Genomic DNA, 24923 nt, shown 5'->3' with positions numbered 1-24923 from the left:
CAGACAGGTGGGGAAGGGTCAGTGTCAGAGGGAAAGGGGTTTGCGAGAAGTGGGGGGAGGGAAGCCACCAAAGTGTCACTTTCACCAGCCAAGCGGCAAGCATACAATGGGGGGTTGGGAGGGAGATGGAATGGGGGCTACGAGGAGCAGGGTAGGAGGGGGAGCTGGAAGGGTCCAGGTGCCATTAGCATGCACAATGAGGAGGAGGAGGGGGAGGCAACGTGAGCACATCATTTCAATTCGCTGATTGGCAGCCTGTGAGTTCAGGAGTTCTGTGTAGCCGTAGAAAGTTTCCTGATTCACTGGAGGATGGAAGTCACTGTCTGGTGCCAGCTACGAACAGACTAGGGTGCCTCTTACTTCTAGAACATTCGTCCAGACTGCTGTCTTTCCCTCTCCCTTGAAAAATCAACCCCCAAACATTACCATTGGCAAAGGCTGGTCCTGTCCGTGGCCCAGAGGTGGGTGTTGTGTCGGACGGGCGTGACCTTCCATAATCGGGGCATGGCCTCCAAGCTCCCTCCCTGGAGCTGCCACCACACACACACTGGACATTGTTGCTTGCGTTCCACAAGGGATCCCAAGGTCTGAGAGTCCCTCGTGTGGCCTAGGACCACCCTAATTCGAAAGGTTGCACACCCCAGATCTGGGGCAGAGTCTGTGTGGAGAGCCAGCCACTCTTGGCATCTCTTACAGGTGAGTCAGTGCAGGGCTGGTGCCCCAGCGGACTGTTGGCAGGGCCTGGTCTGCAGGAATGAGTGAGGGGAGGAAGATGGAATCAGGCAGCACTCCCCCCCCCACCGGCACTGGCAGGGGGAACTTTCCAGAAGCTGCATCCAGAGCAAGCTAGGAGGGAGGGAGGGTGGTGGGAGAGAAGTCGGGCTCTGCCTCCCTTGCGGCCCGGCCCGGGTGCCTTCTCCAGAGGCAACACAGAGATGAATCCAGTCCGCACTTGGGCCTGCAGGCAGCCCTCAGTGGTGGAGGTCAGAGAGCCTCCTCGCCGTCCACACTTCCAAACTTCTAGCCAAACACACTGCCATCGAGGCCACTCTGAATCATCAGGACCAGACATGGCGAACTAGACCCGGCCCCTTGTCTCCCGGAGAAACTGGCCCCAAGAAACAAAATGTGCAAGGAACGGACTTACAAACTGGGTAGCAAAAAAAGAAATCCCCCCAAAACTGTGTAATCACTACCTCAACGGGGCTCCTCTCACCTCCTTTAGCCTCTAGAAACTTAGGGAAACAAGATTTTGCAACCGTGCCCTTAGCAAAGTCAACCAACAGGTGGCATTCGACAAGGACAAATGCAGTGTGGTCAAGTTGATGCTACCTCCCGGCGGCCAGAGCAGAACGGCTCCACAGGTCTTTCTGGCTGCAATCTTGATGCAAGATTGCCAGGCCTTTCTTCGACAGTGCAGCTGAGTGCCAAGGGCTCACACCACTCTGGGCACCTTCGACGACTACATCAACTCAAGGATCTCCAGACTCCCTTTGAGGGGCGGTTCTCCACCTGTGGGTCTCAACCCCTTTGGGGACCGAACGACCCTTTCACGGGGGCCGCCTGATTCATAGCAGTATCAAAGTGACAGTGATGAAGTAGCAACAAAAATAATGTTATGGCCGGGTGGTCACTACCACATGAGGAACAGCTGTATGAAAGGGTCACGACATGAGGAAGGTGGAGAACCACTGCCTTGGAGACCCCTTTCCCTGCCTCTCTTGCACTGCCCGCTCACAAGGCAGTGCCAATGCCACCCTCTGAGTCCCTGGCCCTCGGCTCCTCGTCCACTCTAGACACTGCTGACTCAGTTTGCAGCCCAGCAGCCTTTTGCCCATGTTGGCGGCTCCTTTACCCCATCTGTGCCATGGGCCCGTTTGCTCTCCCTGCCTCTCAGGGGATGGTATGCTTGGGGATGGTAGGCAGCCGGGGCATGCTGTGGAGCTCTGCAGGGAGATGCGGGGAGTCGGGGTCACAGGCTAGCGGTTTCCTTGGCTCCAGCGACTTCCCCAACAGCCCGAGGTCAGTTAGTGCTCCCAGTCACTGGCTGATGCCCTCCTGAGTTTGACAAGGAGTTGCATCTTCAGCGTGAGATGGATTCCAGGGGAGTCTCAGCCCTCCCCTAACTCTAGAGCGATGATTTTGAGCTACGTGGCCAATACCTAAAAGAATAAACAGTACAGGCCTGCCCGGCCTCTCTTCAGCCCCTCACACCCCACTCCCGACTCTAAAGAATCAGTTGGCAAAACTCTGAAGTTGGTTTTGACTTTCAAATTTTGGGCGGCGGGGGGGAGGAGGCAGGCACACTACTTTCCAGTGGGTGGGCTCCGTGACGCCTGAGAATCAGCTTTGGTTGGGAGGGGAAAAAAGAAAATATTTGTTTGGGGCTGTATTGTTGCTGAATCCAAGAGAAACCAGCTGGGTGAAAAGAGATGTCACTAAAGAAAAAAAAAATTTTTTTTTAGTTTTTTTTTTTTTCCCACAAGAGCACCACAAGAAACAAAATGTGCAATGAACGGACTTACAAACAGTTGTCACGGCCCACCCTCCACCTTCACATGGTCCAGCCACGTGCCTGGGAACGTGAAACACGGGCTGGCTCAGCACTGGCCCTGAAGCGAGCGCGGCGGCCCACAGTGATGTCAGGCTGACCCCCTCCCCCCCAGCCCACCCTCGGCCCCTACCTCACGACCACTATGGCGCCCGGTGCTGCTCAGGGTCAGGTGTATGGCCTCCCAGAACAAGCCGGTCGCCAGTCTCCGTCCATAAGGAAAGGAGACACCACGCACACCCACAGCCCCCCAAAAATGTGCAACCACTACCTCACCGGGGCTCCTCTCACCTTCTTTAGCCTCTAGAACTCAGGGAAACAAGATTTTGCAACCGTGCCCTTAGCAAAGTCAACCAACAGGTGGCATTCGACAAGGACAAATGGGGAGGGACAAATACAGTGTGGTCAAGTTGATGCTACCTCCCGGCGGCCAGAGCAGAACGGCTCCACAGGCCATTCTGGCTGCAATCTTGACGCAAGATCGCTAGGCCTTTCTTCGACAGTGCAGCTGAGCGCCAAGGGCTCACACCACTCTGGGCACCTTCGATGACTACTTCAACTCAAGGATCTCCAGCCTCCCTTTGAGGGGCGGTTCTCCACCTGTGGGTCTCAACCCCTTTGGGGACCGAACGACCCTTTCACGGGGGCCACCTCTGAGTGAACCTCAGGGGCTAACTGGGGTTCCCAAAGGCCCCTTCAAGGGGTCCCTGGCCTTTGACCTCATCCTTGCAGGCCGAGTCATCTTATACTTGCACAGGAGAGTCTAGAACTCCCAGCAGTGATGTACCGGAGGGGGTGGGGGGGAGACGGGACCCAATGGTAGTGGGGGGGCGGGACCCAATGGTAGTGGGGAGGGGAGAAGAAGAATAGATTGCTTGGAATTTCCAAATCCCTCACTGGCTGTGGGGTGTTACCTTCCAGGGGAAAGTTGTGCTTACTAGAGGGAAAAGATCAACCCCAGAGAGAGCTTGCTTGGACCCTCCTATCAGTTACTAATCTAACTCTAATTTAAAAGAAAAAAAATTGGGTGAAGGGAGACATCAGTCAGTGTAAGACATAACAAAAAATTAATAAATTATCAAGGGTTCATGAGGGAGGGAGGGTGAGACAGGGAGGGGAGAAAATGAGAAGCTGATACCAAGGGCTCAGGTAGAAAGAAAACGTTTTGAAAATGATGTCGACAAGTGTACAAATGTACTTGACACAATGGATGGATGGATGGACTGTGATGAGTTGTACAAGCCCCCAATAAAATGATTTTTTTAAAAAGGTAGTGAGAATTTTTGAGCTGTGATCTTAAAATAGCCAGCCATGCCCAACACGTCCATTGTCTGGAGGGGCGCCTCTCCCAGCCCTGGTTGCCCCTTTACAGATGGGCACGCCTGTCTGTCCCCAACAAGGGGAAGGAACCTGCCACCAGGCCTTGGGAAATGGACATGCAGTGGCCTCCAGAGCCAGGAGCATGTTCTTGGGGTCCCCTGCTCAGAACTGGGGTCCATCTACTGAGCACTGGAAGGGCAGCATCTTTGTCTGAAACAGACCAATTCCATGGGGCGTAGAAGATGCTGGCTTCCTCTGGCTGTCTCCTACCCTTCCACCCGACCTGCGTCTTCAGCCTCTTGAAATCCTGTTTGAAATGGCTGTGCCCTCCTTGCACAAGTGTGCAGGGGCATGGAGAACTGAGCTGTGGGCGCTGATGAGGCACCCCGACATCTTATCTGTGCTTTCGGTTCTGCTGACTAAGGGCCTTTTGTCTGCCAGGGCTCCTTTGACAGAGACGCCTGGGTGTTGCAGCTGAGCCCCTCGCCAAAGATCAGAAACCGACGCCGATTGAACAGCCTGCCGCTGCTTCCCGCCCCTCCACCTGCTCTAGGGGAAACCAGATGGGTGTCCACACACAAGGGCAACACAGACGTGCCTTGGGGGAGGGGACTGCGGTAGCTCATCTCGAGGTGACTCAGGATCCCATGGGCACTCGCCACGATGCCTGGGTTCTGCTACAGGCTCCTCACGCCGTGCTCTCTCTGGGGCTCCATCCACCAAGAAAGGTCCTGATTCCTGAGGGATAGTGGGGGGAGGTGACAGCCCAGTTGGCTGCCCTGGGAAATCCCAGCCCACCACAGCTTTCAGGAACTGCCTGGAGAGTCGCAGGTCTGTCCATTCCCTTGGCAATTTCTCTTTTCTGCCCTATCCTTGCTGGTCAGCTCGCAGACGATGGGTCTGTTCTCCAGGGCCAGCCGAGGAGCATGTGGCCTGAGCCCCACACTGCACATGACCCAAACTGTGATGGTCACTCATGCCCCTCATGATGGGTGCCTTTCTCAGGCACTGAACCTTCCAGGTTGGGGCTAGCTAGGGCTGGATCTGGTCTTTCCTGTGGCCTGCGTGGGCCAGAAAGAAAGGCCCACTATCTCTAAGAAACAAGGGCCTTGCAGACGGCCCTGGCTAAGAACCTTTGTCCCCAGTCTCCCAGCAGAACCATACTTCCTGGCCATTGTGTCTAACTGCCGAGCACAGCCTGGGGAGCAGGACTGTTCAAAAGGGTCAGATACACACTCAGTGGCTGAAACTTGACCTGCACCACCGTGACTCCACAAAACCCACCACACAGCTGAGATGGCAAGGAAGGCACAGGGTCCCGGCAAGGTTCCATTCTGTTAACTGTAGATGGTGGCCAGGAGTCGGAACCAACAACACGCAAACCTGATCCAGGCACGGAAATGATGGGACTCTGGGCGCCAACCTCCCTGAGGACTTTCTTTCTGGGCTGGGAATGCCACGACCGCTTTCTGATGCCAAAAGCCCTCACCAAGGCAAAATCCTGGCAAGGCACACACTGGAAAACGATGCTGCCATGAAAAGGGGCGACGCTACCCGGTATGTGTTCACAGACCTACAATTATCAGTGGCTGCCAGGGCGACCCGGACAGAGTGGGGAAAGGGCTCGTTGCTGACGGGCCACTGGGCTTCCAAGGGTACCAGAAGAATCTGGATGTGGACAGTGGTGCTGACAGAACACTAGGATGAAGGTGATTAAGTCGCTTGTGTGTGCACAGGGAACATGTAAATGAGCAATGTTCTACTGTGTATTGGGGGCTTGAAAAATTCCATTGTCTTTTCATTCCATTTGTCTATGAAGTTTTCGGAGCCTCCATATATACATATACATACCACATTAAAAAAAGAGAGATCTAGTATGGGTATATGGACCCCCAAAGTGGGATGCTGAGTGAAAGATAAAAGACACAACAAGAAACAGTGAATTATCCCATTTCTGTGCAATGTCCAGAACTGGCCAGGAAGTGGGGTCACCAGAGCTTCTTTCAGGGGTGATGACAACTGTCCCAGAACTAGATGGCGCTATGACTGTACAGCACAGTGTGCGTTCTGAAACGCCACGGAATCGGATGCCGTGAAGTGGTGAGATGTTGTGAATAAGAGCAGCGCCGGTGACTCAGAGTAGCACAGTGGGGGTGGCTGCCCAACTCGATTAGTGTATCAAGGTCACAGAGTTTTCCGAGGGCAAGTCAAGTATCGCTACAGAATCACAGAACCCTTTAAGGGAACTCCAAGACCACATGGGAAGCTCTCTGGGTCTGGAGTGTCCATCTCTCTAGCGCTTTCTCAGGAATCCTGGTGCTGTAGTGGAGACAAGTGAGGCTGTTAACCACAGGTCAGCAGTTCAAAGCTACCACCTCCCACGAGAGAAAGGCATTCTACTGCCATCAAGAGTAACCCTGGCAAACCCACAGAGGAAGTTCTACTCTGTGTTATAGGGTGGCTGGGAGTCAAAATTGACTCAGTGTTGAGGTTTCATGGGGCACTTCCCCAAAGATTTCTGTGCCCTTTGGCTGACACCAGGTTCAAATGGTACTTTTGACATTCTTATGGGAACTCAAATCATGTTCCTTTTCAATCTTCCTTGAGTTTGGGGAACAAAAATAAGTGTGAAGGGGCAAGATCATGGCAGGATGTGGACAGGCTAAGATTTCCCGATGGCATTCTCTGAGGGACAGCCTGTGTCTCTGAAAACGAGCAGAGGCACTGTGACGGGAAAAAGTCGTCGGGGCAACTTTCCCGGACCTTCTCTCACTGATGCCGTTGTCACTTTCTGAATGCTGCTCCAGAAGCCCCCTGTGATTGTCTGGTATCTTTTGAGAAACTCTGCAAAAATCAGTCCTCATCATCTTATGAGCTGACCGCTCTGCACAAATGTACGTGGCCTACCAGATCCCCCAACCCCCATCTAGTGAGTTGAAGACAAGCGTATCGTTGAGAGAAGTTGTCCTGCAGCACTTCCGGGTCACAGAGGCCTGTTCAAACATGTTTCGTTTGGAATAAGCCTGTGCACAGGTGACCTCGAGCCCTAGGAGCGAGACTTTGTCACTTACCCTCACACACAGAGAAGGGGCCGAATGGCTGTATGCTTTGCATATGCTGCCATCAACAACAGCAGCAAAATACATGAACATTTTTAAGTGGTAAATTCTATGTTGGGTGCTGGTATGTCCATTAAGAGAAAAGAAAGAGAAATATTTGGAAAAAAATTTTTTAAATGAAAAAGAAGAATATGAACTTGCACCCAAACCACAAGAACATGTTTTGGGGAGGGGGGGGAGAGAAAAAAAAACACTGACTAGAAAAAATTAGAAGAGAAAGAAATGAGACTAATTTGCCCCAGGGTCTCCTCCTCCTGGCATCCATTCAGTCAGTCTCAAATGTCTGCAGTCACAGTGCACAGGAATTGGGGCAGACACTGGGGGACCCCTGCTATTCGGAGAAGATTGAAAGGCAGCACCAGGTGGGGATGGGGCATGAGTCTGGGAGGCAGTTGATATTGTCACAGGAAATGCGACCTTCAGCCACAGAAAGCTAGGGACCCACTGAGTGCGCAAGGGCAGCTCAGGGATGTCCCCTTCACCTTTCAGAGCTGCATGGTCAAGCTCTGACTTGGGCCCAGGTGGCCCGCCAGGCCCCCTCCAAACACAGTGACCACAACCCCCGAAACTCCTCCCATTCCCCTCTGCACCCCAGGAGGAGACAAGGTGGGGCTCCTGTGCCCCTGGGACTTTCTCAGGAGGCACTTCCTCATGGGCCAGGGGGTTTTGGTGGTTGCTGGCCTGGAGGCGAACTGAAACCCCAGGGGACCTGAGATGGGGCTCTTTGGGGCATCCCCTGCCAGGCAGGGCTTTAGGCAGGGAGCTCGGGACAGGGAGCCTCCTTACCCGAGTTCTGTCCTCAATCTCGTAGATCCGCAGCTGCATGGGCACGTTAAAGCTGTGCAGGATGTTCCCGCCGAAGACCAGCGAGTCTACCGGGGTGTAGACAGCATGGATCCAGCCTAGGGGAAGGGGGAGAGGGGCTGAGCTAGCAGAGACCAAATCCTGGGGTGTAGATGGCAGGTACCCAGCCTGGGGGAGCCGGCAGAGGCCAGCAAGTCTACATATATGTGCAACACTAGATCGAACCTGGGGGAACCAGGTAAGAGGCTGAGCTGGCAGGGACCACTGAATGAATCCACAGGGGTGTCTACTGCATGGATCCAGCCTGGGGGAAAGGGGAGGAGAGCTGAGCTGGCTGTCTTCCCACCTCACCAGACTGCAGGGGACACATGGACTGGCAGTGGAAATGCCAATGCCCCACAAGAGGCCATAGTTCGGAATCCCCACCAGACTAGGTGGGCACGATGGGGTCCCAGGGTAACTCAGGTGACTGCCGGAAAGCTGCAGACCCGGCTCTTGCTGATCAAGATGGCTCAGACTTCTTCCTGGTACCTGGCTGCAGACGCCAACAGACTTGTCCCCTATGGTGGGAACTGTTAAGACCACACCTCATTCACCTGGCCCATTCCCAGCCTGTCAGAAGCTTCGGTGTGGCCAGCTTCTGTAACCAGTGGACCCTGATGGGCTCTGGGGACACGCCTGTCTTCTGGTTTACACTGCCATTAAATGAGATTCTCTTACATGCCTCCAGTGACGGGAAGCTCACAACCTCATCAGGACACTCTGATATCACTGAGTTAAAACTCTTCAGGAGACCGCCCTCGACCTGGCTGACATAAATTCCTTTCCACCGTTGGGCTTCCTCAGACCTTTACGCACACTCATCTATCATGCTATACTTTCCCTGCACTCTGCAGGTTGAGTCCCCCTCCAAAGTAGAAGGACCAAGAACACAGCTTTCTATAGGTGACCTGATTGTCCCCCAACTCATCCATGATATAGTGGGATCATCCCCTCCCTGGAATTGGACAGAAGGTCCCCATTGATGCAGCCTGAGACCACACTCCCTGATTTCTAGTCAGCAGCCAGATCAAAGGCTAACTAGGACTGTTGTTTTGGTTGCTGAGGATCATCGAGTCGGTTCTGACCCACAGTAACCCTACATACAATAGAACAAACAGGACCCGGGAGCTCTTCATCATCATCATCATTGTCCTGGTTGAGCCTGTTGTTGCATGTACCGTGTCAATCCATTTTGCTAAGAGTTTTCTTCTACAGTTACCCCTTGCATGACTTGACCATGCGTGACGACCTTCTCCAGAAGCTGGTCCCTCCTAATGACACGTCCAGTCTGTGACATGAAGTCTCACCATCTTCAGTAGGAAGGAGCACTCTGGCTACATTTCTCCCAAGACAAAGGTGTTCGTTCTTCTGGCAGTCCATGATACAGTTAATATTCTTCACCAACCACCTAATTAATGCATTGATTCTGTGGTCTTCATTCATCATCCAACTTTTTTATGTGACTGAGGCGATTGCAAAAACCATAGCTTTGAGTGAGGTACACTTTGATCTTCAACGTGATATCTTTGGTTTTGAACACTTGATCTTGATTTTGTTTAATATTTAAAAATATAATTTTTAGTTTGCTTTCTTTTAGAACTGAACAATGCTACAAAAACATTCTCAACTAAAGAATACTTAAAAGTCAGACAGTGTCAGATGACAAAATAATAATAATTTATAAATTATCAAGGGCTCATGAGGGAGGATGGAGTGGGAAGGGAAAGGAAAAAATGAGGAGCTGATACCAAGGGCTCAAGTAGAAAGCTAATATTTGAGAATGATGATGGCAACAAATGTACAAATGTCCTTGACACAATGGAGGGATGTATGGATTGTGATAAGAGTTGTATGAGCCCCCAATAAAATGATTTTTTTAAAAGTTACCTGGATTTACCTAAAAAAAAGAATATTTAAAAATAAAACAAAGTTTTCAGAAATCCAGCTCTGCAAAATGGCCTGCCAAGCTGCAGAAAAGTATTTCATCCTTTTGGAGCTAAGAGAGAATTAATGCAAAAAAGGAAAAAAAAAATCTAAGGTGTTTTCTTTTTTTTTTAAACCTTTGAAATTGCCACAGGCCTTACTTCATTTTCTTTCTTTCCTTTTTTATTAAAATATCACTTTACTGGGGACTCCAACATCTCGCTCTTGATTTTTTTGCCAGCTGCTTCCATGAATGTTGATTGTGGATCCGAGTAAAATGAAATCCTGGACAACTTCCATCTTTGCTCCTTGTATCATGATGTTGTTTATTGGTCCAGTTGTGAAGAGGCGTGCTTTCTTGATGTTGAGGTGTTCTCCATACTGAGGACCTTTGACCTTCGTCAGTGCTTCAAGTCCTCCTCACCTTCAGCTGATGGAGTTGGGGGTTATGTGTGGCCAGTAATTCAAAACCACCAGCCATTCTGTGGGAGAAAAATGCGACTTTCTATTCCCATAAACAGTTACAGTATCAGAAGCCCACAGGGGCAGTTCTCCCTTTCCCAGGTCACCAGGAGTCAGACTGGAGGTTTTGGTTTTCCCTGTCAGCAAGGAAGATTGTGTCATCTGCATATCAAAGTTGATAAACGAATCCCCCTCCAAACTGGATGTTACTGTCTTCTCTATCCGATTCTTGAATTATATGCTCAGCATCCAGACGGATTAAGCATGATGAAAGCCAACAATCCTGACCTGTCCTGACGTAAAACAAAGCATTCCACTCCCCTCTGGTTGTTGTTCGGTGCCACTGGGTCAGTTCTGACACTGTGCACAACAGACCCAAACACTGCAAAGTCGTGGCACACCATCCTTGACAACTGTTCCTGTGCCACGGTGGCAATCCAACTCATTGAGAGCCTTTCTCTGTATTGCTACCCCTCCACTTTACAAGCTCCTAGTCCTCTTTAAATGGCTGTCTCTTAGTCTATGTACAGGTTCCTTAGACACGAGTGAGTGTATAAGGAATTCCCATTCTTCACAATGTCACCTATAAGTTTTTATTTTATGGTTTATGCACAGTTGATTGCCTTCCTGTAGCCAGTAAAGCACAGATAAACATCTGGTAATCTCTGCATTCGGTCAAGATCCACTATCATCCATGATCTCTCTCCTTCTGACTCTTCTTCTGAGTCCAGTTTGCATTTCTGGGAGTTCCCTGTCATGGTATTGCTGCAGTCATTTTTATACTATCTTTAGCAAAATCTTATTTGCATGTGGTATTCATCCTACTGTACGGCAATTTCTGTACTCTGTTGGGTTTCCTGTCTTTCAAATGGGCACAGACAGGGCTCTCTTCCTGTCGGTTGACCAGGTAGGTTTCCATACAAACACGGAGCCACATGTTTCCCTAGTGGCAGCTATTTGTTGAAATCTTCTCAGTGGTATTTCACCAATTCCTAGAGGCTTGCTTTGCACCAATGCCGCAGTCAATGTAGCTTGAAAAGGCTGCGCCTGTCTTTCCTCTGAGTTGTACGACCCCAGATTTTGGTTCGCTTCATCACAATACTTCGCCTTTCTTCAGTTGCTCTTTGACTTGTTTGATCCAGCTCTTTGACTTCATTATTTCTTCTACTCACTTTAGCGACTCTTCATTCAAGAACAAGAGGCAGAGTCTCTCTTGATATCCATTTCTGTCTTCTTTGGCTCTTTTATTTATGAGTATTTCATTTCTTACAGGTATCATGTCTTTTGATCTCATTCCATAAAGCATCTGGCTTGGAGCATTCGTGCTCAATGCTTCAAATCTGTTCTTGAGATGGCCTCTGACTTCAGTGGGATATAATCAATATTATATTTGGACTCTCATGGACTTTCGTTTTCTTCAGCTTCAACCTGAACTTGCAATATGAACAATGAGCGGGCAGTTCGACAGTCAGTCATGCTTGGCTTGTTTTGACTTATGATATTGAGTTTCTCTATCGTCTCTTTACACAGATGTAATCAATTTGATTCCTGTGTACTCACTCCATGCGTTGAGGTTCACATGTATCACCAGCACCGATTATCCTTTTGAAAAAGCATTTGCAATGAACAAGTCATCAGTCCTGCAAAAATTCTATCACACAATTTCTGTCACCAAGTCCATATTTTCCAACTGTTGATCTTTCTTCTTTGTTTCCAACATTTGCATTTTATCAGTAATGATCAACACATCTTTATTGCATAATTGATCAATTTCAGATTGTAGACACTGGTTAAAAAATGTTAAGTTCTTCATCTTTGGAATTAGTGCATAAATCTGAATAATAGTTGCATTACCTGGTCTTCCTTGTCAGTGTACAGATATTATCCTATCACTAGGCAACATTGTATTTTAGGATAGTGCTTGAAATATTCTTTTTTCTTTTTATTGTTTTATTAATCATTTTATTGGAGGACTCTTACAGATCTTCTGAAAATCCCAAACATTTTCTTTCTACTTGAGCCCTTGGTATCAGCTCCCCTTTTTCCCCCACCCTCCCCATCCCCGCTCCCACCCTTGATCAATTATATATCACTGTTATTTTTGAAATATTCTTTTTGATGATAAATGTGATACCGTTCCTCTTCAATCTGTTATGCCTGATATAGTAGACTATAGTCCATGTTGTTCACCGATGCCCAGCATACCATTTCATGTGTCCTATTTCATTTTTGACAACTTCCAATTTTCCTAGATTCAGCGTTCACTCATTCCACATGCCAATTATCAGCAAATATCTATACTTGCTTTTTCTCACGTTGAGTCCTGCCACATCAACGAATCAAAGCTTGGTTCCACCCTCTTCCTCATGGGGGCTCCTCTTCCTGTACTATACCAAACAACGTTCCACTGCTACACATACGGTTTGTCACTAGCCAATTTTTTTTTTTCAGAAATAGGACATAAGGCCCTTCTCCTAGCCTGTCTTGGATTGGAAGCTCTGGCTGAAGCCAATCCACCATGAGTGACCCTGCTGGAATTGACAAGACGAGTGCCATAGCTTCCAGGATCACAGCAGCACCACGAAAGACAAATGGATAGGCGAGCGGTGGAGTGACCCAGTTTATAACTAAAATCCTGCAGTCCATCTCCAAAGATCTACAGGCAAGTAGACCTTATCTCACTCAGCCCTCCCAACCACCTTGTGAAGTCCTACTCCCATTTTACATATGGTATCACTGAGACACCAGAGGCTAAGCCCCTTCTCTAAAGTCAGAGCCATATTTCCCCTGAGACTCTAAGATCCTTGCTTTTAGCTTGTGCCCTCAGCACAAGCTGAGGGCTAAATTTATTTATTTTTCTTTCTTAAATCATTTTATTGGGGGCTCATACAGCTCTTATCACAATACATACATGCATCCATTGTGTCAAGCACATGTGTACATTTGTTGCCATCATCATTTTCAAAACATTTCCCTTCCACTTGAGCCCTTGGTATCAGCTCCTCATTTCCCCCCCACCCTCTCCCCACTTCCTCTCAACCCTGGATAATTTATAAATTATTATTTTTCCATGTCTTACACTGACCAGTGTTTCCCTTCACCCACTTTTCTGTTGTCTGTCCCCCTGGGAGGGGGTTATAATGTAGATCATTGTAATCGGTTCACCCTTTCTCCCCCTACCTTCCCCTTCCCTTCCGGGTAAATCTATTTTTTGTTGGCATACTGGAACTAGCATTGATTCCAATTTCATTTCTTCCTGTACTGCCGGAAGGAAGCTGGGTTCTGCCCTCTATCACATTCCTCTTAGGCCTTCCCCTCTGCAGGTTTTCAGGACCCCCTAGAAAAACCACTTCAGCTCCCTGCCTGTAGTGTCCACCAGAGTTGCCTCTTACACCCTCAGACAAGCCTGCCCCCTGTTTGGCAGGCACCTGGTAATCCTCTCCCACACAACCAGAAGGTTTCCTTGGAGGAAAATGAGAAGGGGGAGAATCCCAGGCCCCATGAAAAGTGACATGATGGTGTTATGGTCTACTAGCCACAAATTTGGTGGTTCAAATCCCCCAGCATGCTCTCAGGGAGAAAGATGAGGGGGTCTGTTCCCATAAAGGTTTTCAGCCTCAAGAAACTATGTTGTTTCCGCCTCAACAACTCAGGAGTGGCAGTGGATGTGGGTTTTTGGTTTAAGTAAGAAAGAGGAATCTTAGTGGCACTGTGGGTTAAGCATTGGGCTGCTAACTGAAAGGTTAGTGGTTCAAACCCACCAGTCATTCAGCAAGAGAAAGATGAGGCTGTCTGCTCCATAAACATTTACAGCCTCAGGAACAGATATGTAAGGTTGCTATGAGTCCAAATTGACTTGCTGGCTGTGGCTTTAAGGAGGAAGAAGGGTACTGATGGCACCGTGTGTGCAGCTTTGGGCTGGTAACTGAAGGGTTAGCGGGTCAAGCCCACCAGCAGCTCCACAGGAGAGAAATGTAGCAGTGTGTTTCCTTCATGATTATCGTCTCAGCAACCATGCAGGGCAGTTCCACCCTGGCCTGAGAATCAGAATCAACTTGTCTGTTAGCAGGGAGCAAGGCTTCTGGGTGGCACAAACAGTTTTCACTTGGCTTTTAACCTTTTCAACCGTCCAGACCCACCCATGAGTGCTGCGGAAGAAAGGCCTGGCAACCTGCTTCCATAAACCTTACAGCCCAAATAAAAAACAACCCTAAGCAGCAGTTCTACTCAGTAACACGGAGGGCCGCCTTGAGTCGACTCCAGGCAAACGTCTTTGAGGAGGTATGCGAAACACTCAGCAGTTTGTCCCTACAGTCTGATACCTGCTGTCCGCAGAGATGGCTTCAGAGATCAGTCTAAGTTGAGCAAACCCAGTGCAGCCCCGTCCCTCAGCCTAAATCCCAGGCTGAGGCCACTGGGCCACTGGGCACAGCTTCAAATGCTGGGAGAGCAAGTGGCTGGGCGAGATTCATCCCATCCTCAGACCCACCAGAACCTCCTGGAACCTACCGGAAGGGATGAAAAATGTGTAGCCCTGTTTCAGCTCAATTCTTTGGCATCGCTCCACACGGTCCCCCAGAAAGATGTCGCTCTGTTTTCCCGACAGCACCCACTCCTCATACAGTGCCAGGTTGTGCAGGGTTGGCGGAATCAGCCAGAAGATCTTTTGGAGAAAAAGAAGACCGTCAGCAGAAGACCCAGGCCCAAGTCTTGTATTTCCTCCAGTCTCTGCCTGGGAAACGGCAGCTTCCTGGGGCAGTGAGGAGGAGGGGAAAATGCACTGACCTAGAGCCCCACTCCAGGTCTGGCTCCAAAGGGTAGTTGTGGGTGGGGCGAGGCAGGCTGGCACAGTCCTTTGGGACCACCCCCGCCTCCTCCAACTTCAGCGTAAAGGGACTCTTCATTCCAGCCAAACTCCCAGGGGGAAAATACTTGCTACAGTATTCCCTCTCCAGAGACACAGGCTTGTTAGGGGGAAGGGAAAGAGAACCCCCACTACCATCATGGTGATTCTGACTCATAGCAACGCAGAGGCAGAGCCAGACTGCTCCACAGGGGTTCCCAGGCTGCACAACTGCATGGGAGAAAACAGCCTCATCCTTCTTCCTCCAAGCAGCTGGTGGGCTGGAACAACTAACCTTTCAGCTAATAGCCCAAAGCTTCAGCCACTGTGTCACCAGGGATCCTTCTCACTCCTTACACCCAAAACCAAACTCACCATGGTCACTGAGCCCATCCCAGCTCCTAGTGAGCCCACAGGAAGGGGTAGAACTGCCCCTTCGGCTTTCTTAAACAGCTTGGCCTTACAGAAGAGGACAACCTCATCTAGCTACCTCAGAGGGGCTGCTGGGTTTGAACTGCCAACCTGGCAGTCAGTTGGCAGACCAATGCTTTATCCAGTGTGCCACCAGGATGCCTTGAGGGAAAGAGAGGCAGCAGCAGTTTCAGAAGCTCTAAGACAAGTGGCCTGGTCAGTAAGCCTAGGTGGGTGCCCTTTGGAGAAGAAACAAAAACATCTGGAAGCAAGTGGGACATCTACGCCGCAGAAAGACTTCCAATGTGCTCAGCCCAAGCCCGTGCACAGGCAGGTGTGGCTGAGCAGGGCAGCACAGACCTCTGGGAAGCCCACAAAGGCAGGCCCAACCAGGCCCGCCTGAGCACCCCACCCCCTTCTCTCTTGAGGGAAATGTTCTGGGAGACCATTGGTGCCACTGCTGGGACTGGGCTGAAGGCAGGCTGGGGGCCCCTAGGGACCAAATCAGGTGTTGACATCTGGTCAAAGAGGCTCAGACATTGGGCAGGGTCAAGAGGTAACTGGAGGCCACAAAGCTGGTGGGACCTATCTCACCTGGAGGTGTGGGGTACATGGCATCGGGTGGGGGAATAAGCGGGCATGGACCCCAAATTGGAGCATCTCTACCAGAACTCACCTTTCCACCACGGAACACATGATACCAGACGGAAGTGCCTCCGAAGTCGATGTGGAAGTCAGTGAAGCAGCCTTTCACGCTCATCAGACAGTACCTGCGGCACAGGCCAGGCAGGGGAACCCGGGTGAGCAGGCCACCCTCGGGGTGCCCAGCCCGCTGCCCTTTATAGAAATGCTGACTCTGGGGAATTTTTTTTTTTTCATCCAAATTGAATCTCGGAGTTCCCCACGGGAAAATCTTCTGTGGTCAGGTGACCAATCTCAACATTAGCCACCTGCACTGAAGCTAGGGACGGTTGTTCTTTTTTTTTTTAATTTCTCAGGTCACGGAGAGAGCTAACAACCCACAGGCGGCTTCATTCTTCCTGGCACTGGGTTTCCATGCCTAGCCTGCCAGCAGCCTAGCCAAACCAGAGAGAAGCATCCTTTCAGTGGCCGTCCCCACCCCACCCCCACAGCCACATAACCTGCCCTTCTCCCCAGCAGCCAGCCCCCTCCCTGGAATTCGGTTGTCCACCAACTGCGTGACTTGTCAATTACAGTAGACACACAGTTCCACATTCACTTCCTCATTCACCCAGACAAGATTTACTGAGAGCAGATGAGTGGTCTCTTTCCTGGGGATACAAATAGGAATGCACCAGTTACCCCCTGACTCAAGGGTCCCCCTCATTGGAATGAAGAAAAGTTAGTCAGCAGCCCAGGGTCACTAGCCTGCTGAGTGAGCAAAGTCGTGGGAGCAAGAGACCAGCCACGAAAGGCCACATCTTCTAGGACATCATTATGTCAGGAGACCAAAGCACAAAAATAGAAAGGCAGAGTCATGGTGGTCCAGGGGCTAGGGGCTCTGGGATGAAATTGGGAGGGGACACCTGAAGGGTCACAGTGGTCCAGGGGGTGCTGAAATTGGGAGTGGATGGCTGATGGGTTATCGGGTTTGTTTGTGCACTCAGGAAATTGTTCTAAAATTGATTGTGGTGATAGTGGTACACCTCTGTGAGAATGTACTAAATGCCACTGAACTGTGCACCTTAAATAGGTGAATTGCCCACTCTATGTACCATATCTCAATAAGGCTGATAAAAAAAATTTTTTTTAAGTTCAGCGATGAAGAGAAACAGCACTACTGTGGGGGGTGGGGTGGGGGCAGGGTGGTAGAGGAGTAGAGGCCGGGGACAGACTCCAGGACTGACAGCCACTGGAGCAATGTGGGGATGAAGTCGTAGACAGAGAACGAATTGGCCGGGTAAACTTTTACCCAAAGCACAATCAAATGTTAAAAAAACAAATAAAAAGAAGAGGGAGAAAGAGGGGCAGACCCTTGGGGTGCTGGGCAGGAGGGGATGAAAAGGAGAGCCAGGGTCTGAGAAGCGGTAGAGCGGTCATAAAATGGGGAGAGCTCCGTCAAAGGCGCCACCAGCCGCCCTTCTGAGCACCAGCACCAGATCGACAGCCCACCCTTCTTCGCAGGAACCCACCAGTCCCCTCCCTTCTCCACGAGTGTGTGTGGGGGGGGCGGGGGGCGCAGCTTAAGGAAGAGGGGTATAGAGCAGGCTTCCAAGTCCAGGCCTGGCAGACATCCGTTGGCACCGTGCTGATGCCCCTCCCTGCCTCCCCCCCTCTCCCACCGGCCCAGTCCAGCCCAGGCACCCCCCCACACACATACCGACTCCTTCCCGTGCACCTTGGCATCTCCAGAGGCACGCACACGCAGGCTTACCCACTGACCTCTTTCCCCGAAGCTGCACATTGCTTTTCCATGGTTTGGGGAAGAGGGGAGGGGCGGGGACGGGAAGGGAGGAGCCCGCAGCTGAGAAGGCGGGTGGAGAGGATAAGGGGCGTGAGGTTGAGCTGACTCCGTACCCCCTCCCTTAGCCGCTTTGGCACCTCACACTCAGGTGCACCCGCGATCGGCAGTATGCAGGCGGCGTGCCCCGCGTCCCTCCTCCGATAGGCTGGAAGGCACCTCGGCCATGTGTCTGCAGGAGGCTGGCAAATCAGGAGGCTAGCCCGCACATCAGAGCGCCGCTGCCTAGCAACCCCATCGGAGGGTGTAGTTGACGGCGCAGGACGCCGCGCAGGAGGGCTGCGGGGCTGGGCGCTCTCTGCCGACTCCCCGACTCCCCGCTGCACACCCTCCCGCTCCACCGGCTCGCCGCCTCGCCCGCGTGCCCCTCGGCAGGCCTGGGGTAGCCCCTGCTCGCCAATGCATGGGGCGGGGTGCCTCGGATCCCTAACTCACCCACCCGGCACGGGCCACCACAGGCCTCTTCTCTCGAAACGCCACTTCAAAATATTAGCCTCATTTCCCTTACACCACCGCTCGGTCGGGTATCCTCTCCGTTCTCCGAATCTAACCTTGGTTTCCACCCCCTCCGTGCCCTGGCGGAGCGCGGTCGGAGCGCAAACAATCCGCGCGTGCGGGGTGGAGCCTCCAGACGTGCCTCCGTGGGGCTGGACACCCAACCCGGGCCCCCGGACTCAAAGAGACGGGGCCCCCGCCGGGCCGGGATCGTGGACTCCGGCTCCGGAGGCGTTACGCGGGGGAAGTGGGGCGTGGGGGGCCCTGCCCCACCAAACTGCTTTCCCCGCCCTGACCTCCCCAGGACGCGTGGAAACGGGGAGCCCCGCGAGCTTCGCCCAGCCTGCGCGCAAAGTTCTCCAAGTTGTGCCCGTGCTTGCTCTGACCCCGGGGTCACCCTCCAGCGTCCCCCAACGCCCCGTGGGCCCTGAGCCGCCACAATCAGACCCTCCTCCCCAGCGGAGCCGCCCCTCCCTCCCGTTGCCCGGTCCAGGCTCGGGGCCGCCCCTCCCTCGGGGGCCATGACGTGCGCGGGCGGCCCAGGTGGCTGTGACAGGGCGGCTTTGTCCCGGGGCCCCCGGGGCCGGTCGGCGCTCTCCGGGGCTTCCCCCCTCGGCGCCCGCTCTGGCGTGATGCCTTTGCACTGACCTCTACAGCTTCCTCTTCCCTGGCTCACCGCAGTCACATGGGCGCCCGGCTTGGTGCCACCGCCGCGCTCGCCTCGCGCGGGAGGGCCTGGCGCCGCTTCCGCCTCGGAGCCCCCTGCCCGCAAAGCCGCGCCCCTGCTGCCACCACCCACGCCCCTCTACACCCCTCACTAAATTGGGTGCTGAGAGCCCCCCGAAAGACACCGTTGGGGAGGGTCCCCGCACCCCTAATCCCCAGTTGGCTGGAGAGGAGCGTGGGAGGGGGCGCTGCACCTGCAGCACCAACTTTGGGGCGCGGCTGGGTCTGGGGGCGGGGCGGCTCCACCCAGGCCCTTTCCCCTCCAACTTAAGAGAAACCGCCGGGCAGCGCAGGCGGCGTCCCCTCGGGGCAACGGTCTGGAGGGGGACCACCCCCCCAGACACCTAGCGTACAGTCCAGGCTACCGCGGCGAGCGAGCGCCCACACCCGGGAGACACAAAGGGATGCGGGCCGTGCGGCCCCGGGCGGGCGGCGACCCGCAGCGAGCTGGGCAAGTGGCTGCCCGCCCGGCCCCACCCGGGCCCGCGGTTACCATCGGCGGCGGCGTGGGCGGCGCGGCTCCAGGGCGTCCCCTCCGGCGGCAGCGGAGGCTCGACGCTCGCACGGCCACTCCACGGCGCTCCAGGCCCCGGCCGAGGACCGTGGCGCCCTCGGCGCCAGCTTCCTGCCTGCCTCCGAGAGCCGGGCGCAGCCTGCGCGCATCCCCGCGCTGAAACTGAACACCCGCCGGCGTGGCAGCCGCCAGGGAGGCGCAGGGAACCATGCGGGCCAGCGCCAGAGGACGCCACCGCCGCCCGCATCCCCTCTCTCGGGCTCTGCGGGCTAACGGTTGGGGACGCCCCCGTTTCCTGGCGCCCCTCTGCTGCAGAGGATGACCACCCAGCAAAGCCTCCTTAGATGTCCCAATTCAGTGGCAGCGGGGGGCCTGGGAGGTGTGGGAGGGCGGTGACCCATCCAGGTATGGCCAGCAAGGAACAGGCCCTGCTTCCAAGAGGTGTGTGACCACAGGCACCTCAAATTCTGCCTGGTTGATCAAGGAAGCTTTTACCTAGCACACTCCCTCCCTCCACATCTTCACCAGTAGCTGTGAACCCTGCATCAATCCTTGTGGGAATTCACTGAAGGAGTCCTTCACTTAGCACAGTAATGGATACTCCCTAGGCATAGCCCAGCAACTTGGTCAGTCTGTGTTTAAAGGCTGGGTTTAAAGCCTCAGGATTTTACTCTGCTGGGACAACTAGGTCACTTGGCATAACTTAGTTTTTAACTAGTTTAGTCTGTGGTCTTAAAAGCTTGCCTTCTAAGATACAACTATTGCTCTCTTCCCACCCACAGCAAAGGAGGGTAAAGGAAGCCAAAGACCAGAGGAAGAAATTACTTCACAAGGCCCACTTAAGTCACAGTGTCTTCTGGCCTGAAATCAAAGGAACTAGATGGTGCCCAGCATTTCAACCTGCAACAAAATGGAAGGCCCTGGTTAGATTGGGAGGGAAATGTGGAACAAAACTCAAATTCTAAAAACAAAAAAAAAAGTCCCTGGACTGATCCCCGAGACTATCACCCTAAGACACACCCTTTTAATTGTAACCGATACCACCTTACAGCCAAATACTATCATAACCTAAAAAAAAAGCAATACCTAGGAGAAAAACATCCCCCTTTAAGCAATCAACTACACAACTACACTAGACGACCAACCAGTGAACATTTACCCAAAAGCACAGATGAGAAGGCAAGGAGGGGCAAGGGAACTGGAGGGATGGAGACGGGGCAGGTGGCTAGAAATGGTGAGTGGCGCCACAATAAGAGGACTGTGATCAAAGCCATCAAACAATGCATGCGTCATTTTCTGTGAAAACTTTGACCCAAAATGCAGAAGTCCCTGGGGAACACTGTTAAACTTGGGGGCAAGGTGGGCGGTTAGAGTCTCCCCAGAAGTACCTCAGAAGAAAGGCCTGGTGATCTTTTAAACGGTCACAGCTTTGAAAACCCTATAGAGCAGTTCTACACTGTACGCCTGGGGTTGCCATGAGTCTGACTTCACAGCAGTTAACCGCAACGAGAGAAACAGACACACATTAATGCAAGGCACGCTCAGTACTATGATAGGAAGCTCTGTGGTACAGCAGTGAAAGCACCTGGCTGCTCCTTCAGAGGAAGATGAGACTGTGTGCTTCCGGAAAGCCTCCGAGTGGCTATGAGTTAGAATCCATTCGATGGCGGCAACTTGGTTTAGGTTGGCTTTATGGACCTTGGATTATTTGAATCTTCCCAGATTTGCCCCCATTTTACAGATGGGGAAAGAGAGCCTAAAGTAGTTTACTCACTCTAGTGACTAACCTAGGAAGACATGAAGCTTACCCATGCAGCCTGATTCTCTCTCTCAAGTTCTCAGGCCCCTTGCTTTCCTGGCACTCACAAATCCCAACCGCAAACCAGAAGTCCCACCCTCCAGGGCCTACTCCCCAAGGGCACCAGGCTCCTCCCACCAGGTCTTCATACCTTTTCCCAAACCACTAGGGGGCAGGAGAGAGCCACTCTGCCTCTCCCCACACAGGTTGCTCATGGCAGGTCCATGTGGGTGGGGCAGAGTAACTGCGCTCCATAGGGTTTCTCAAAGGGGATATTTTCACCATAGATTGCCAAGGCCTTTCTTCCAAGACACCTCTGGTGGAGCTCAAATCGCCACTTTTTAGGTTTGCAATCGAGTGCATTCACTGATTGAATCAGGCAGGGACTCCAGATATGGAATGACATGGAAAGGTCAGGAGTTTAAACCCAAGCAGCGGCCCCCAAGGAAAAAGACCAGGCAACTTGCCCTTGTATGGATTTCTCCTCAAAAGCCCAGTGAGTCAGCTCCATTCTGCCACGAGGAGTCACTAGGAGTCAAATCCATGGGAGGAAACAGCAACAACACTGAGGTTCAGTGATGGAATGTGACGGATAGGGCAGAGAAACCTGCGAGAGCCGAGCTCCAGGGGACTGCCCTTGGCGGGGTGCGGTCTTCCCACCCTTTCATCGTTCTCTGTCTCCATTTCCGCCTGCCAGGTTCCTGCTTCCACAGGTTTTATGCTACCTGTTTACACGTACCATCCCATGGCACCTTGAAAACAACCCAGTCACCCAGTCTGTGGAAAGGAACATGGATGGCATTTGAGAGGTCACTGGGACCCATCCATAGCCTACTCATGAGGTTCTAGGAACTCGTCGACTTTTTTTTCTTTTTTCTTAACCACGTGTGTGATATATCATGAGATGGGCTGGCACAGTAGCTGCAACCTCGGGCTCAGACATACCAGTTGTGAAGATGGCACAGGACTGGGTGGTTTCATTTCGTCGTATGTAAAAGTTGCGAGGGGTTGCCCGATGGCAACTAGCCCAACACACCAAGAGCATGGGCACACTTGGTATAGTTAAAAGGAAAATGACTACTTCTCAAGAATGATCTTTCACCTTGGATCTGAGCACCCACGATGGATGGAGTGTCTGAGAGCAAGGCCAGTGCCACCTGCACACAATGGGAGCTGTGGAGTGGGATGCTCCCGATGGCAGGGCCCACGGGCCAGCCCTGTGTCAGGGCAGCAACGGGCCCATCCTGATTAGAAACAGCTGTGTGATGTTGGTCAGGCCAGCCCCTGCCCTTTCCAGTCCCCATCTGTGGGACTGTAACCGGTGGCCTCTCGAACCAGAGTAGGCCCCAGATGCACTGCTTGGCCAATAGGAGTTTAAAAGAAAAAAAATTTTTTTAAAGCAATACATCTAAGAAGACCTGCCTCTCTGGCTGGCCACCACTACTGTATGACATTCCGCTCGGGGCCCTGGGTTTCCTTGTCCGTGCTATGGGACAGTGACATCTGCCTCCCTTAGAAGGCCACATGTCTAAGGAATGTGTGGCCGCAGAAAGGAAGCTTGCTGCCTGTGACTGTGGCTCTGGGGTAGGGATGAAAAATAGAAATCCAGTGCCGTGGGGTCTGGTCCTCCGGGACCCATATCTTACTCCCAACGTGGCCTTACTGTCTTCTCGGGGCCTTGGTTATCCTGTCTGACAGATTGCACAGGACTGATATGGCTGCTAAAAGATTGTCACCATGGTAACAATGAGGTGCTAAGAAAAAGCCAACCCACTGCCATCGAGTCAATTCCAACTCATAGCGACCCTCCCTGGTGTTTCCACCGCTGTAAACCTGCCCTAGAGCAGACAGCCTCATCTTTGGGCCTCAGAGAGACTGGAGGGAGGATTTGAACGACTGACCTTGCAGTTAGCAGTCCAATGTTCACCTGACAGAGGCACAGGGACTTCCGCAAATGTGAGAGATGAAGATCTGGGTAGGTACCTGAATTGTCGCTGCAGCTGGAGGCCCCCCCCCCCCGTCCCCCACTCCGCCCTGGGTTTCCTCTCAAGGCCACGTGGACATGCACCTTGTCCCGCACATGAACCGCGCGCTCAACTCACACCCTCTGTGGGCGCCATCTTCGCTGGCGGAGGGAGGGAGGCAGGACAGGGCGCCAGGATGGCAGGATCCTGACTCGGTGCAGCGAGTCCGGCTCTACGAGAGGGTGGAAAGCTCGCCGTGGCCACCAGGGGGCGCAGGCAGCGGTGCCTGATCCTGCTGGCACGTTAGCGGTGGGGTTTTAATTTCCGGTTTCTAGCTTCTCCTAAAATTAACGCTCCTCCTGCCACCCTGAGAGATACCTAAGCACTCGACTGCCGACCCCAAGTTTGGCGATCCGAATCCACCCAGAGGCTCGAGAGAAAGGCTTGGCGATCGTTTTTCTTGTCAAGATTAGAAAGAATCAAGAAAACCTCGCGGGGGCAATTCCCCGCTGCCACCAGGGGTCGCTGTGCGTGGGCGTCAACAGCCAGTAAACGTTTCTGGCGGGAAAGAGACGCCGCTGAGAACGGTGACCTCGCAAGATCGATCCATCCCAGTCCCTTCTGTCTTCCCCTCAACCTGCTTTGTGTTTCTTCATGGCCCTGTTGCCCCCATTGCCCCCCTTTGCCCCCGACGTGACGGTAACAGCCACGGGAAACCCTACAGAGCACGGCTGTCCTCAGACGAAGTCAGAATCGCCTCAGCACCAGGTTTGGGGGCAGGCTGGCAGCAGAGAAGTCTGGGTCCCACCCACCCTGAGGTGCCGCGCTCCCTCAGCCCTAGGAAAGTAAGGCCGCCTTCACCTCAGCGGAGGGGCACAAACCCAGGAGGCGGAGAGAAGGTCCCATGCCCCACTTCCCCGCTGCAGACCCTCAGCTCAGTGGTCCATCAGCTGTCTCCACTTGCTCGGCGTCTCCAGGGATGTGCGGCCACTACTAGAAATAGTGTCATTTTAATTCAATTCCACGGAACCATCCTTCGGTCCCAGAGGACTGTGGGTTTTAAAAATTCCCAAACAAACCAGGCTTATTCACTGAAACGTTTCAGTCAAACAAATGAATCTCTACAACAGGATGACAATTTCTATCCTAACCAGGTTCCAGCTTTACATGTCCCTATGTCCATAGGGCGAGGCATTGGCAAATCTATGGGCCACCTAATCCAACCAGTATGTTGAAAAGATATGGTGGTCCTAGAAAATGGTGAAAGCATATATCTACACATAAGGAATCCCGGTGACAAAGTGGGAGAAGCTTTGGGCTAACAGCAAGGTGGGTGATTCCAACCCACCAGCCACTCTGAAGGAGAAAGATGAGACAGACCCCTCTCATAAAGATTTAGAGCCTCGGAAATCCGGAGGCAATTCTGCTCTTTCCTACAGAGTCGCTATGAGTTAGAATAGATGACAAGA

At 52.5% G+C, this 24923-nt stretch overlaps 1 protein-coding gene across 5 annotated transcripts in view; it reads right to left on the bottom strand.

Annotated features, from left to right (window-relative positions):
- Positions 1-24923, bottom strand: part of KDM2B (lysine demethylase 2B) — a 112049-nt gene that overhangs the window by 56935 nt on the left and 30191 nt on the right. For all 5 annotated transcript variants that reach the window (XM_075534760.1, XM_075534759.1, XM_075534757.1 and 2 more), the window contains exons 7-9: positions 16152-16245; positions 14731-14884; positions 7777-7892 (exon numbers count right to left, since the gene is read on the bottom strand). In XM_075534760.1, coding sequence (XP_075390875.1) covers positions 7777-7892; positions 14731-14884; positions 16152-16245 — 364 coding nt within the window. The remainder of the gene's footprint in view (positions 1-7776; positions 7893-14730; positions 14885-16151; positions 16246-24923) is intronic.

Source organism: Tenrec ecaudatus, chromosome 16, assembly GCF_050624435.1.
Source record: "Tenrec ecaudatus isolate mTenEca1 chromosome 16, mTenEca1.hap1, whole genome shotgun sequence".
NCBI lineage: Eukaryota > Metazoa > Chordata > Mammalia > Afrosoricida > Tenrecidae > Tenrec > Tenrec ecaudatus.
Note: the sequence above shows the minus strand (reverse complement) of the source record. Positions and strands in the feature narration are given on the sequence as shown.